The 13,530-nt window shown below is 43.3% G+C and overlaps 2 protein-coding genes across 11 annotated transcripts in view; one reads left to right on the forward strand and one right to left on the reverse strand.

Moving 5' to 3' along the window:
• Nucleotides 1-266: 266 nt before the first annotated feature.
• TACC1 (transforming acidic coiled-coil containing protein 1) overlaps nt 267-13,530 on the reverse strand; it is a 100,247-nt gene continuing 86,983 nt past the window's right edge. For all 10 annotated transcript variants that reach the window (XM_036011582.1, XM_028527090.2, XM_036011583.1 and 7 more), the window contains 5 exons: nt 10,419-10,462; nt 8,240-8,400; nt 7,121-7,227; nt 4,407-4,527; nt 267-3,379 (listed from right to left, as the gene is read on the reverse strand). In XM_036011582.1, coding sequence (XP_035867475.1) covers nt 3,311-3,379; nt 4,407-4,527; nt 7,121-7,227; nt 8,240-8,400; nt 10,419-10,462 — 502 coding nt within the window. In that variant the 3' untranslated portion in view covers nt 267-3,310. The remainder of the gene's footprint in view (nt 3,380-4,406; nt 4,528-7,120; nt 7,228-8,239; nt 8,401-10,418; nt 10,463-13,530) is intronic.
• Nucleotides 10,983-11,862, forward strand: LOC114508980 (histone H3.3A-like). Its single transcript, XM_028527091.2, has one exon. It carries the CDS (start codon nt 11,089-11,091, stop codon nt 11,497-11,499), a length of 411 nt encoding a protein of 136 aa, XP_028382892.1. The 5' UTR covers nt 10,983-11,088; the 3' UTR covers nt 11,500-11,862.

A 13,530-nucleotide genomic window follows, 5' to 3' on the forward strand; every position in this document is an offset into this window, starting at 1 on the left:
GAGTAAGACACCCAACTCCAGGAGCACGCTCGCAGTGTCACAGCAGAAGGACAAGCCGTGTGCAGTTCTGTGAGACGGCTGTTAACTGTGGTGAAAAACCAAAAGGAACAGAAGGAGCTTTAGAGTTTCACACCACTAGAAAAGGTTGTGCTGAATTGTTTCTAACCGGCGTACACAAGGTTACCAATGCCTGCTCTTTAAAAACTCCACCTTGAGCTTTGGAGCCACCAGCAAGCCCTCAAGTTAAAAGTGGGTGCTCCCCTCGGCTGCCTTTAGACAGCCCCGAAGGAACGTGGGGGCAGCTGACTCGTCCTACTCCCAAACGGCCTGCCTCGGGGCTGCCCAGTGCAGACCCGAGCACCGGGGCGCTGGTGTGAGAGCTGCACAGAGCTCGGGGTGGTGCAGAGGGTAACTGGCTGGAAAGGAAATTCAACTTGAGTGATCCCCCAAAACCAAACATAAATCTTCCCTTAGATTCCATAGCGTTCTGGAAGGCAGCCAGACCCTCAGAGTTTTGCACCATCACGTGTTTCTGCACTTCCTAATTTGGGCTGGGTCTGAAGAAGCTAGAAACCACACGAGAAAACCGGGCGTCTCAATATTTCCAGAACAGTTTTACAGAACCAGAGCTTTGGGCAGGCCTTTAGGAGCTTCTCCTAATATAGTAAATATCAGGAGGTCTGACTGTCACTGACCAGCCAACCAAGTGACAAGTTGTTCGGTCTCCAATTAAAATGCCTTAAGAGAGAGAGTGCCTTTCTACACTTTGGCAAAGTCAAAAACCTAGGAAATGGCTCTGGGTCCAGAGCCTCAACAAGATCACCTAATACTTCAAAACCGCGATCTAGGCCAGCAACTCCCCCTCATCCGCGTCCACGTTTGCAAAAGGCTCTACCACTGCCTCACTGACACGTGATCTGGGGGCCAGCTGGGGCCGAATTCTCACTCTCTAGAGTTATGAAAGCTTGAGGGGGGCTGCTTATTTTTAAAGAAAAATAAACAAACATACTTTATTCTGCCCAGTATATTCTCTCAATTTGCCAGCTGCACAAGCCACATTTTTATTCTTGTTGGAGAAGACCCACCTACCGAATTAGAAGGAAGAATATATTCTCGTGATGGCCACGGCTGAGAGGCCAGTGGCAAAGACAACTTAGCGAGGGCCCTTTCATGTTCTTTGTGCAGCAACTTCATTCTAGGATCTAGTGTTTGAGGGGTTTCTTTTAGCAGTGTGCTAGGGAAGGATTGTCCTCACCTGTTTGACACACAGAACCCTTGTTTAATGTGTAGAAGAAGCCTAAAAAGAAAACTAGGAGTTATAATGGAGACCACCATAAGCCTTCCTTGCTTAAAGTAGATCAACAGAAAACATGTCACCAAAATACAGCAGCAAAAAGGTTTAGCAAATGTTTCTTTCTGCAAAATGCAAGTTAATTTTCCTAGTAGGAGAGAACTAAATGAAGAAATCAGTGACCCCACTGGAGACGCCTGTGCTCACCACCCTCAGACTGCGGTCAGGCACTCACGCTGACCCACAGTGACTGTTTGCAAAGTCCAAATGATTGTCAAGTCACTTCTCCAACCACATCAATTCTGTTCTTCTTCTTCTTTTTTTCTTTTGTAAAAAATGGTAAGATAATAGGCTTTAAAATACAGCCTAAGCACCAATTATGATAAATGCATATTGGTAAAACGTGACTTCTGGCTTTAAAAGACATTATTGACCTCCCTGGGGCTAAAGATTGCACCCATGTAAATAGTAGACTTCTAAAAAAATTCACGTTGAAAGATCTAGAGGTTCTCCACTAGGCACAACGCATGGCTGAGGCTGGATCATGCAATACTTCTACAGGAAAAGTACGAAAACTTACATGGACTGAATATAGTGCATATCACCATGAAGACCTTCAAGGTGTTAAGATTAAGACAAAAGAGTGCTCTAAAACACTTGCAGGGATTTGGTTTTGCCTATCAGATGCTAGGGGGTTCACTGGCTGCATGGAAGTTTGCCCTGTGGGGGGCACTGGCCCCACGCTCTGAACCAGGGCCAGGAAGGGCCTGAGGAATCCGGTGTGTGAGGGTGCACCTGCTCCCTGCAGCCCCTTCCTCCGCCAGTCCAATGACCTTGGTTTAAAAATATCCTGAATGCACTGATTTTCAGAGTGGTTCACAAGACTTTTACTGCCCGTTTTGTTAAAAATTCTGTCAAAAAGACTTTTTTTTTTTGCCGTGAAACGTCTGAAGAACAAAACATCACAGCCATGAAAAGCCACCTGTTTCTCCACCTTATATTGCCGGTAGGGTTACCGTTCCCTTTTCATTATGTGAGATCATCTAAACCCGTTACAAGTAGACCTTCTTGGCCTATTTCAAATAATAAAGAGGAAACATTGGCTGTGCAGCAACGAATGAAGCCGAGCAGAAGAAATGGCTGAGGGCGCCCACTGCTGTTCACGCAGAACACAGACACTTGGAGGCTGAGGACCAACCCCAAAGGGGCCACACTCCTGCTTGTCATGGCTGAGCAGCACCCACATGCCAGGGTGACAGAACATTCCGGCGAGTCTCCCCTACACGGGAAGCCTGAGCCTGGGGCCATGAGTCACGACATGCACGAGTCTGGGCTTTTTGCATCTTCACTCTCCCAAAATTCTGACGTCGGCATTCTGAGCCAAGACTCTTTCAAAACAGGCTTTTACATTTACGGAAACAGGCTCTTCTGCAGAGAAGTTCTTCTTTGACTCTGCTTCAGGGAAGAAGCCGCAGCACATGTAAACACGCGTGGGCACGTGTGTGCTTGTGGGCGCTCAGAGTCCCTTCCTATGTATATATTGAAAGTAACAAAAGCCAAATTCCTGCTCCAATAAAACTGCTAATACGGGAAATTAAATTTAAAAGATGAAACAAATAGGTCACAAAACATAATCAAACAGGTGGTGACCAGGAGATGATCCCAAACAGTAGCCATAAAACCACAAATTTCACGCACTTGGGAAAGTAAAGATGGCTTTAAAACGAATTAAAGAGAGAGAACTCACAAACCCACACCCAGCAGCCTAACTGGGCCTATCCATGGCGAGCTGCGACAGACGCAGGACCGCCAGATGCCGCTCCTTTGGTGACTGTGCAATACTCTGGGCTTTCTTCCAGGGCTGTTGGCGTGGGCAGCTAAGCGGGCCAGGCAGCAGTAGGCATGTGCTTTTTCAGAGTTTTTCCTCTGCAAAGGGGCAATAATTCCTGGGTAAGGCAAGATAACTGTGGTCACGAGAGAAGCAGCCAAATGCAGATCTGCCGAGCTAACAGGGGAGACTCAGTCAGTCTTTCCCAGCTTTGCAATCAGCTCATCACAGATTTTCGTCAGTTCTTCGATTTCTTGGTTCTGAAAGACAAATGATGTGACAGTGTGGGTCATCTGTGTCCTGAGATAAAGGCAGCTGTAACTTATAGTCCCAACACTGGCTATCCTCTAACTCAGCGGCTCTGAACTTTTCTTCACCGGAGACCCTTTGAAGTACAGAGAGCTCCGCACCTGCTCCCCTGGGAAATGCTCATGTGTTCGCAGTCAGGCTTCAGCTGAGCTGGGGGTAAAGGCAGTCACTAGCCCTCTGCAGCTTGACCTTGAACCTCTTAGTCCTTGAATTTTCTTGGTACCATAGGAATTACCTGGGGTACCTGTTAAAAACACAAGTATCTGGGCCTCATTCAATCCATTAGCATCTCAAGAGACCTGGGATTCTTGCGTCCTTGTATCTTGGAACACTTAGGGGTCATCTGACCCCAAGGTAAGAACCCTGTTCTAACCAACTGGAGACATAGGAAGAAAAACACTAGAGGCATATAAAAATCCAAGTCTGAGAATCGCTGAGCAGCAAGAAATAGGGACCACCGTTACCAATGATCTTTCTTTATCTACAGCAGTCACACCCCCACATACCAGTGGCATTTGGGATGGGGTCAGTGTTTGCTGTGGGGCTGTCCTGTGCATTGTGGGACGTTTGGAGCATTTCTGGCCTCCACCCACTAGGTGCCAGTAGCATCTCCTACTTGTGACAACCAAATATACCTCTAGATGCCCCTGCGGGTAAAATTACAATGAAGGGGGATGGTGGCTTCATATATTACTTAAAAAACAAAAAGAATTTCAAAAAGGGAGCCTCAGAGCCTGACTAAGCAGTGTTTGGTCCCAGAACTTCAGTTAATGCAGCTTCCTCTCTGCACCCTGCCTGTGGACAGGGCCCACCGGTATGTCTGGGAGTTTCGTGGTTTGCCTTGTCTTCCCCTGGATCAGTTCACAAAGGAGCCGGATTTGTCTTCACAAAAAGGCAAGGCCTCTTTCTTGCAGATGCCCTGCAAGCTAGCCACACAGAAACCAAGTGTCTCTGGCCGCACCACACCCCTCTTTGTACCTTCTGCTGAAGGGCCCTTTCCAGGGACTCCACCTTCATCTGCTCCTTCCGGAGTCCTGCATGGAGAGCCGCACTCTCAGCCTTTGCTTTTGTTCGAACCTGAGCAATCTCTTCATTGGCTCTGGTGATGGGGTTTTGTTTGTAGAGTAAAGAGACAAAGAGCACACATTAGTCATCAGTCTGGCTGAGGAGTCAGGAGAATAACCACTGACGTCTGTGAAACACAGACCTAGAAGAACTGACTCTGTGACAAGAGGGGAAAAAGGAGTCGGTGACCTAAATAACATAATTTTAATTGATAAAAACTCAATTTACACACGACTGCTAAGGAAATGTCCATGGTGTAAACCAATGGCAGAATTCATCTCAAAGGCTATAATGTCCTTCAAAATTCGTACGCCACTGGAAAATGGAATCACATGACAGTCTCTACAACAATCAAAAAAGTGTTTTGTGTTGTTTTTTAACCCAGTACAATAGCACACAGGACCATCTTTGGGACCACCACAGCTAAAGAGGCAGGATGCTAACTGCTGACACCTACGACACACAGTCCTGAAAGTGACTTCACTCGTGAGGTGCAAAAAGAAATAAAAAACCCCCCATAAATGTCAGTTGGTAAATAGCCAATTAACTAATTAAAGGATACTAAAAACTCACTAGTAATGAGGGACACGCAAATTAAAGTGATAAACTTCTAAAATTTGTCAGGCTGGGAAAAATGAACAAGGACAATCTTGTCCTTGGTGGCTGGGGTGCAAGGAAACAGGCTCACGTGCGGAGTGGGGGGCTGAAGACTGGCGCTGATTTTGCAGAGGGCAACGTGGCAGCAGCCACCACAGCTGACATGCGCACACCCTCCGAGCCAGCAGTTCCCCTCTCAGCGATCCAGCCACAGCAACCGCCCCACCGTCCCACCCGGCACAGCGGTGAGTGCACACGGAGGTTCCCTGCTGCACTGTTTGCAACACAGAAGTGTGCAACCGTGTAAATACCTGTGTAAATAAGTGTAAATAAGGAATGGACTAGGCCCACAACCTAATAAAAACAATTAGATTATGCTATGTATTGTGACATGAAAAATGGCCATGATGTACTTATTAAATGAAAAAGGAAACTTGTGTAATATGACTCGATTATAATTTTTTAAAAGAATGAAGCCATTATGAGCAGTATCTATCAAGGCACAAAGACTAGGAGGGCACACAGTAAACTCCAATAGTAGTGCCTCTGGGAGTGAGGATGGGAAAGGGGGAACTTAAGAGGTTTTACAAATAGAAAGACAGCAAAATGCACTAGTATTACTTTGTAGTGAAAAAATAAAGTGGGGTGCATCCTTCACAGCATTCCTGGGATAAATTCCAAGTGTTGGATTTAAGTATTAAAAAAATTAAACCATAAAAGTACTAAAAGGAACACAGGAGAATATTTTATGTTCAGCACAGGGAAGATCTTTTTTACTATGATAGGAAATCTAGAAGCTGTAAAAACAAGTATCTGATAAATTTTAATACTTCAAAATAAATTTCTGCATATCAAAAACACTATAGGCAAAGTCAAAAGATAAATGATATGCTGAAAAAATTATTTACAACTCATATCACAAAGCAATGTCATCCTTAAGTACGTAAATAAACTGACAAGAGAAAACCAGGTAAACAAGACAGTCATTTATAGTAAAGGAAGTATATGAACAGCACTAAAATATGTTCAATTTCACTGATAAGATAAACATAAACCAAAACTACAATGAATAAAACAAATGCTCTGTTGCTTGCCAAAAAACACAACAAAGTAACAGAAAACCGAACCAACTAAATTGAAATACCACTTTCATCTATTAGACTTGCAAGAAAACCAAAAATATGATGTTGGCAAAGCTGTAGGGAAAAAAAAGACACTCTCATGGACTGTATAGGAATATAAATTAATAAAAGTTTGAGGAGGGCAAATTGACAATATTCACCATAATTATTTGTATACTCTTTGGCCCAGGAATTCCTTTTCTATCATACACACAACTCATATGGACGCCTAACGATCATCATAAAAGGTTACTTGTTGAAGCACCATTTATAGTGGAAGATTTTAAATACCCTGCATGTCCAACAGGAGGGGACATTCCAACAACGGAATGGTGCATCCCAACACCAGAAGGCCGTGTGACTCTTAAAAACAATAAGGAAGTTCTTGATGGATTGATATAAAAAGGTTTCCAAAATATACTGCTGAATGAAAACAGCGAGGTGTGTATCATCTGTATAAAAAAAGAGATTCTCACCACATAAAAACATGGTAATTACGTGAAGACACGGAGGTGTTGGCTAACACTGCCGTGGTACAATATATAAATATACCAAATCGACACTCTGTGTCTTCAACTTATACAGTGTTATGTGTCAATTGTGTCTCAATAAAGCTGGGCGGAGGGTAGAAAAAAGAAGGGGATAAAAATTTATCTGGGAGAATAAAACAGTGATTAGCCCAGGAGAGAAAAGAGGTGGGAACCCAATGAAAAGGGGGTGGGGTAGAGGGAGATACTGTGTATCTTTTTAATCTTTTTAATGTTAGAACCTTGGGAAGATTCTACTTATTCAAAAAAGCAAACGACACACATACAAATGCCATCTGGAGTTGCAAAACAGTGATTTTTTTCTTGTCTCCATCAATCTCACAATGTCATGAAAACTAAAGTTCTCTGTGCAAGGTCTTACTTGTCTAGTTTTTCTTCCGCGTGGATTTTCAGAGCCTGATAGCGCTGTTCCTCTTGTTTAACTCTGGCCAAGTAATCCTGAGCACATTTTTTCAAGGCTTCTTCATTCTGTTCCAAAACGACAATTTAAAATAAGAAACAGGTCACTTTGTTTTTCTTCTACTGGTGTATGTCATTTTTTTCAAAACTGAGAAAACCCAATTAATTCAGATGCCTTTATATAAATCTACCAAAGAACTTCTAAATAATTTCTTCAGCCCTGGCTGGTGTGGATCAGTGGATTGAGCGCTGGCCTGTGAACCAGAAGGTCACTGGTTCAATTCCCAGTCAGGGCACATACTGGGTTGCAGGCCAGGTCCCCAGTTTGGGGCGTGTGAGAGGCAACCAATCAATGTAGCTCTTGCATATCAATGCTTCTCTTCCTCTCCCCCTCCTTTCCTATCTCTATAAAATAAATAAATCTTTTTTTTTAAAAAGCCTTGAAAAAAATTATTTCTTCGGGTATTAATTTTCAAACCATACAGCAAGGTTTAGTTACGTTGGTACACCTATTTTAGGAAGGCAATTCAAATCTGAATGGCACTCTGATTCCCATAGATAAATGGGCCAGTCTCATTTTTATTTTAATACGGAAAAAAAGAATGGTCACTGCTATAAATGTGTCTCACTGATGGTGTGCAATGAAATGAAATCAATATGCCCACTTACATCTAAACTTGAAGAAACATTACTTTTCTCCAGAATGTGCAGCCTGAATTTTCCAGTGCTGTGTTTAGAATCCCTTTTACTTTTACTAATATTAAGGTGGTGAACTGTCAAAACGAACATTTCTAGACTTCTCTTGAAGTCCGAGGGCCCCGCAGTTCTTACACCCCAGGCCGCACTCCAGCCGTGACGGGGCTTACGGGCCTGACTCAGGAGAGGAATGACTAAGACAAGCCACCCACTGGGCCAGGTGCCTGAACAACCACAGAAAGAAAAAGGGGCGATTCTCCAGACCAACAGGGGCCCCAAATCCCTACTTAGAAGACTACCCACACACCTCTGGCACATACATCTGAAGCTACATTACCAAGAAAATACACTAGTGAGGAGATTCCAGAAGGAAAGGACATGCTACCTTCTTGAACCCTTCCAGAACACCTTTCAGGTTTTCGTATCTCCTGAAGAGATCAGAAAGGGACCTTTCCACAGAATTAAGGTCAGCCAGGGCCTGCTCCTTCTCCATGGTCAGTTGCTGGAAGCTTTTCTGAGAGGTCATGCTTGTCCTTTGTTCATCTTCTGTGGAGCGCAATTGAAAGCAATGGCATAGTCAATTGACACATGGCTGGCAGCTGCCTTCCATGAGCTATTACTAAGTGGCGTTCTCAGTGGTGGGGCCCAGCAGTGGACATGACTGAGTTCCCACTCCCAAGGACGTACATCCTAGTGGGGGAGGTATGTGGTGGCAAGCGATGGGGAAAACAAAGCAGGCCGAGGGGGGGATTCCTTTTTTATACAGGGCAGGGGAGATCTGAACTGAAACCCCAAAGAATGGAGGGCAGGAGCTCCCCGGGAGAATATTCCACACAGAGGAGAAGAGCTGTGGCAAAGGCCATGTGCTGGGAAGGCGTTACATGATGTGGACCATAGAAAATAGCACCTCGGTGCTTAAGTGCAGAAAGACCTGACTTGGATTTAGGGAGTCAGTCCTTATAACACTGGCGAGAAGCGGCTCTAAATTCAGTGCAGGAGGACCTGCCACTGTCGTTTGAAAAGGCACCCATGGTTCTGATACAGGGAAGGTACAACTGGCAGTGGAGTAAGGACACTGCACCACCCGGGGGTACAAACTATGCACCTAGGCCACCAGCGCTCTGGGGCTGGGCAGAGAGGGCTTGCACAGAAGCCAAGTGCCTGCCAGGCTCTGACATGAATCCACTACAGCTGATCCCCAGTGCTCCGAGTCCATACTTGCGAACCTGCCTACTTACTAAAAGTTACTTGTAACCCCAAATTGGTACTTCTGATGCACCCCTGGTCACTCAGACATGCGCAGAACAGCAAAATATTCAAGCCACCTGACAGGCAGCCTATACAGACGTTGACATCCCAGCCGAGTGTGAACAAGATGATGCATTCTCGTCTCATACCGTAAACAAGTGTCCTTTTCAGTCTATTTAGTGCCCCACTTTTTGCATTTTTGTGCTTTCTGTTGGTGATTTTGCTATTTAAAACAGCCCTCAAGTGTAGTGCTGAAGTGCTGTCCAGTGTTCCTAACTGCAGCAAGGCTGTGACGTGCCTCACAGGGAAATGTATTCAATAAGCCTTGTTCACACATGAGCCATAGCGCTGTTGGCCATCCATTCAATACTAATGGATCAGCAATATATCTCAAATAAGATGTCCATAAACAGAAACACACGTAAGAGAAGATTATGTATTCACAAAACAGATGGTAGCCACCGGCTGGTGTAAAACCTAACCTGCATTTCCTCAGAAGCAACAGTTCCAGGTTCGCAGTAACTTTACACAGTGTGACTGAGAATAATGAGAATCAACTGTTCTTAAGTGATGGACAAATTGAAGTTTGTATCCTGATTTTAAAATCAACTAGAGACCCTATGATTCATGTGCTAAAAAAAAAAATTCCTGCACTGCTGGTGGGACTGCAGACTGGTACAACCACTATGGAAAGCAGTATGGAACTTCCTCAGAAAACTAAAAATGGATCTGCCTTTTGACCCTGCAATTCCACTGCTGGGACTCTATCCTAAGAATACTAAAACACCAATTCAAAAGAACCTATGCATCCCAATGTTCATAGCTGTACAATTTACAATAGCTAGATGCTGGAAGCAACCAAGATGCCCATCAGTAAATGAATGGATCAAAAAACTATGGTACATTTACGCAATGGAATTCTATGCAGCAGAAAGAAAGAAGGAGCTCCTACCCTTTGCAACAGCGTGGATGGAGCTGGAAAACATTATGCTAAGCGAAACAAGCCAGGCAGTGAAAGACAAATACCATATGATCTCACCTTTAACAGGAACCTAAATAACAAAACAAAGAAACAAGCAAAATATAACCAAAGACACTGAAATAGAGGCCAGGCTGACAGTGCCCACAGAAGAGAGTGGAGGGAATTTAAGGGGACAGTGGGAAGGGTTCACAGGAACAAACTTAAAGGACACATGGTCATAAACTAAGGGGAGGGTGGTAATGGGAGGGAAGTGGGGAGGGGTGGGACGGGGGACTGGATTGGGAGTAAAAAGGAGAAAACTGTATTTGAACAATGATAAAAAAAAAATCCTTACCAATCATTTGAGCAATGGTCTTTTCATATTCAGCCACAATTTTCCTTAAAAATAAACAAATATATCATCAGAAGAGTTTTTAGATGTTGGAAGTTGGAGACATGCTTCCCTGACCAAACACACTGACATTCAGGTGGGCCACAGCAGACTTACGGTTGTTCGCACGAAAAGTAATACAAAATAATAATATATGAATAAACTCACATGCTCACAACTTCAAGCGACTTTTGCCCCCCTCCCCCACCGTGCACTGACAGATTTACATAACCCACTTCTCTGCTTTGGGCTCTCTCTCCCTTTTCTTCTACCTCAATGCAAGATTTATTAATGTTCAAAAAGACTGTTCTTACAATGTTATGTTTAACAAGCCTTCATTTTATCTGTGGAAACAACTGCCTTCCCTTTTTCTTTGCCCTATGTGAATGCCTTCAAGGCAGTAGATTGGGTTTGCTTAAACACATCAACGTTTTACAAAATAAGTTACAATAGTCCCCATTATCTGTGGTTTTGCTTTTCAGTTTTGGTTAGCCCCAGTCAACCACAGTCTGAAAATATTAAATAGAAAATTCTGGTGTTCGCAGCTGCCGTCGCTCTCTAACGCCAGCACCTCCTCCAGCTCACCGAGCTCCAGCCGAAGGAGAAGTGGGGTAAGTAAAGAGGTCCCTATACCATGGCTCGTACAAAGCAGACTGCCCGCAAATCGACCAGTGGTAAAGCACCGAGGAAGCAACTGGCTACCAAAGCCGCTCGCAAGAGTGCGCCCTCTACTGGAGGGGTGAAGAAACCTCATCGTTACAGGTCTGGTACTGTGGCACTTCGTGAAATTAGACGTTATCAGAAGTCCACTGAACTTCTGATCCGCAAACTTCCCTTCCAGCGTCTGGTGCGAGAAATTGCTCAGGACTTCAAAACAGATCTGTGCTTCCAGAGTGCAGCTATTGGTGCTTTGCAGGAGGCAAGTGAAGCTTATCTGGTTGGCCTTTTTGAAGACACCAACCTGTGTGCTATCCATACCAAACGTGTAACAATTATGCCAAAAGACATCCAGCTAGCACGCCGCATACGTGGAGAACATGCTTAAGAATCCACTATGATGGGAAACATTTCATTCTTTAAAAAAAAAAATTCTCTTCTTCCTGTTATTGGTAGTTCTGAACGTTAGATTTTTTTTTTCCATGGGGTCAAAAAGGTACCTAAGTATATGATTCCAAGTGGAAAATAGGGGACAGAAATCAGGTATTGGCCGTTTTTCCATTTTCATTTGTGTGTGAATTTTTTTAATATAAATGCGGGGACATAAAGCATTAATGCAAGTCAAGGTGTTTCAGTGAACAAGTTTCAAGCAGTTCAACTTTATAACAATATAAATAAACCTGTTAAATTTTTCTGGACAATGCCAGCATTTGGATTTTTTTAAAACAAGTAAATTTCTTATTGATGGCAACTAAATGGTGTTTGTAGCATTTTTATCATACAGTAGATTCCATCCACTCACTATACTTTTCTAACTGAGTTGTCCTACATGCAAGTATGTTTTTAATGTTGTCTGTCTTCTGTGCTGTTCCTGTAAGTTTGCTATTAAAATACATTAAACTATAAAAAAAAAAAAGAAAATTCTAGAAGTAAACAATTTATAGGTTTCAAATTTTGCACCATTCCAGGTAGTGTAATGAAATCACACACTGTCCCACTCAGTCCTGCCTAGTATGTGAGTCATGTTCATCCGTCGTGTCCACACTGTACAACTACCAGCCCATTTGTCACCTAGTAGCCATCTGGGTGACCAGATCAACTGTCGCAGTATCGCACAGCTACTATTCAAGTCACCCTTATTTTCCTTAATAATGGCCCCAAAGCACAAGAGTAGTGATGCTGACAATTCAGATATGCCAGAGAGAAGCCATCGAGTGCTTCCTTCCAGTGAAAAGGTACGTACAGTACAGTATAATATTTTGAGAGACTACATTCACATAACTTTTATTACAATGTATTGTTATAACTGTTCTATTTTATTATAGGTTATGTGCTTAATCTATTGTGTCTAATATATAAATTAAACTTTATCATAGGTATGTACGGATACGAAAAAGTATACGTCTGTTGTCGGCACCATCTGCAGTTTCAGGCATCTGGGGGGGCCTTGCAGCACACTGGCAGTGTGTAAGGGGGGGCACCGTACTGACATTCTGGGGGCTCTTCCTAAGAGATCTGATCAGAGTTCTGGCTGTCCTGGCCCCAATCTCCCCTATCAGGCATCTGTTCCCTCCTACTCACTTACAAGTTTTCTTTTAACTGTCATAATCCCAAAAGCATTTCAAGAACTGAAAAGTATTTAAAGACTTGAAAGACCACCCTGTTGTGGTAACCTTTCTTTTAGTGAAGTGCGATAATGTTGCCCTGACTCTATCCAGTGACAGGCGCTCTTCCCCTGACTGCTCAGGGAGGAACAGTCCTCCCGGAGAGAGCGCCTGGCATGTCAACCCTGCACCCAGGTCTCTAACAGCGGGTCCTGCAAGCTCTCCAAGGGCAGGAGCAGTCCCTTCCTCTCGCCATCCCAGCATGGGGCCTCACACCCAGCAAATGCTCAAAGAAACAAGTAATGCAAGAGACACAAATCAGTGTGAACGTATTGAAAATGTTTCTTAATCAGTCAAATGCTGACTGTACAGTGTATAAATTATTAATGCTTTTTCCCTCTTCTTTGATGCCATCTTAGTTATTATACAACTCCCAAGTCTGCTTTCTAGGGAGTGACAGCAAAAATAAAAAGATTTCTATTTAAAAATGTCAATCAATTCTGTTTCCTGTTACATGCTTTCTAAAATCTATTTAGTGGTTATGAGATTTGAAGCTCCCATGTATAATTAGTTTTAAAAAGTATTATGAATTGTAATGCCTCCATAATTGAATGTCAGTAAATCTCATTACTCTGTATTTCAAATGAGTATTTTTGCACAAATCTGTCCTAACAAAAGATAAGAATTATGTGAGTTCTGCCCACTTGTAATATTCTGAACATTCCAAAACAAATGACACTATTTGGATATAATAACTGATCAGCAATGCTCATGAAATGATATTATCAATCACAAATTAAGGTGTAAACAGCAGA

The sequence above is a fragment of the Phyllostomus discolor genome, chromosome 11, assembly GCF_004126475.2.
Source record: "Phyllostomus discolor isolate MPI-MPIP mPhyDis1 chromosome 11, mPhyDis1.pri.v3, whole genome shotgun sequence".
Classification (NCBI taxonomy): Eukaryota; Metazoa; Chordata; class Mammalia; order Chiroptera; family Phyllostomidae; genus Phyllostomus; species Phyllostomus discolor.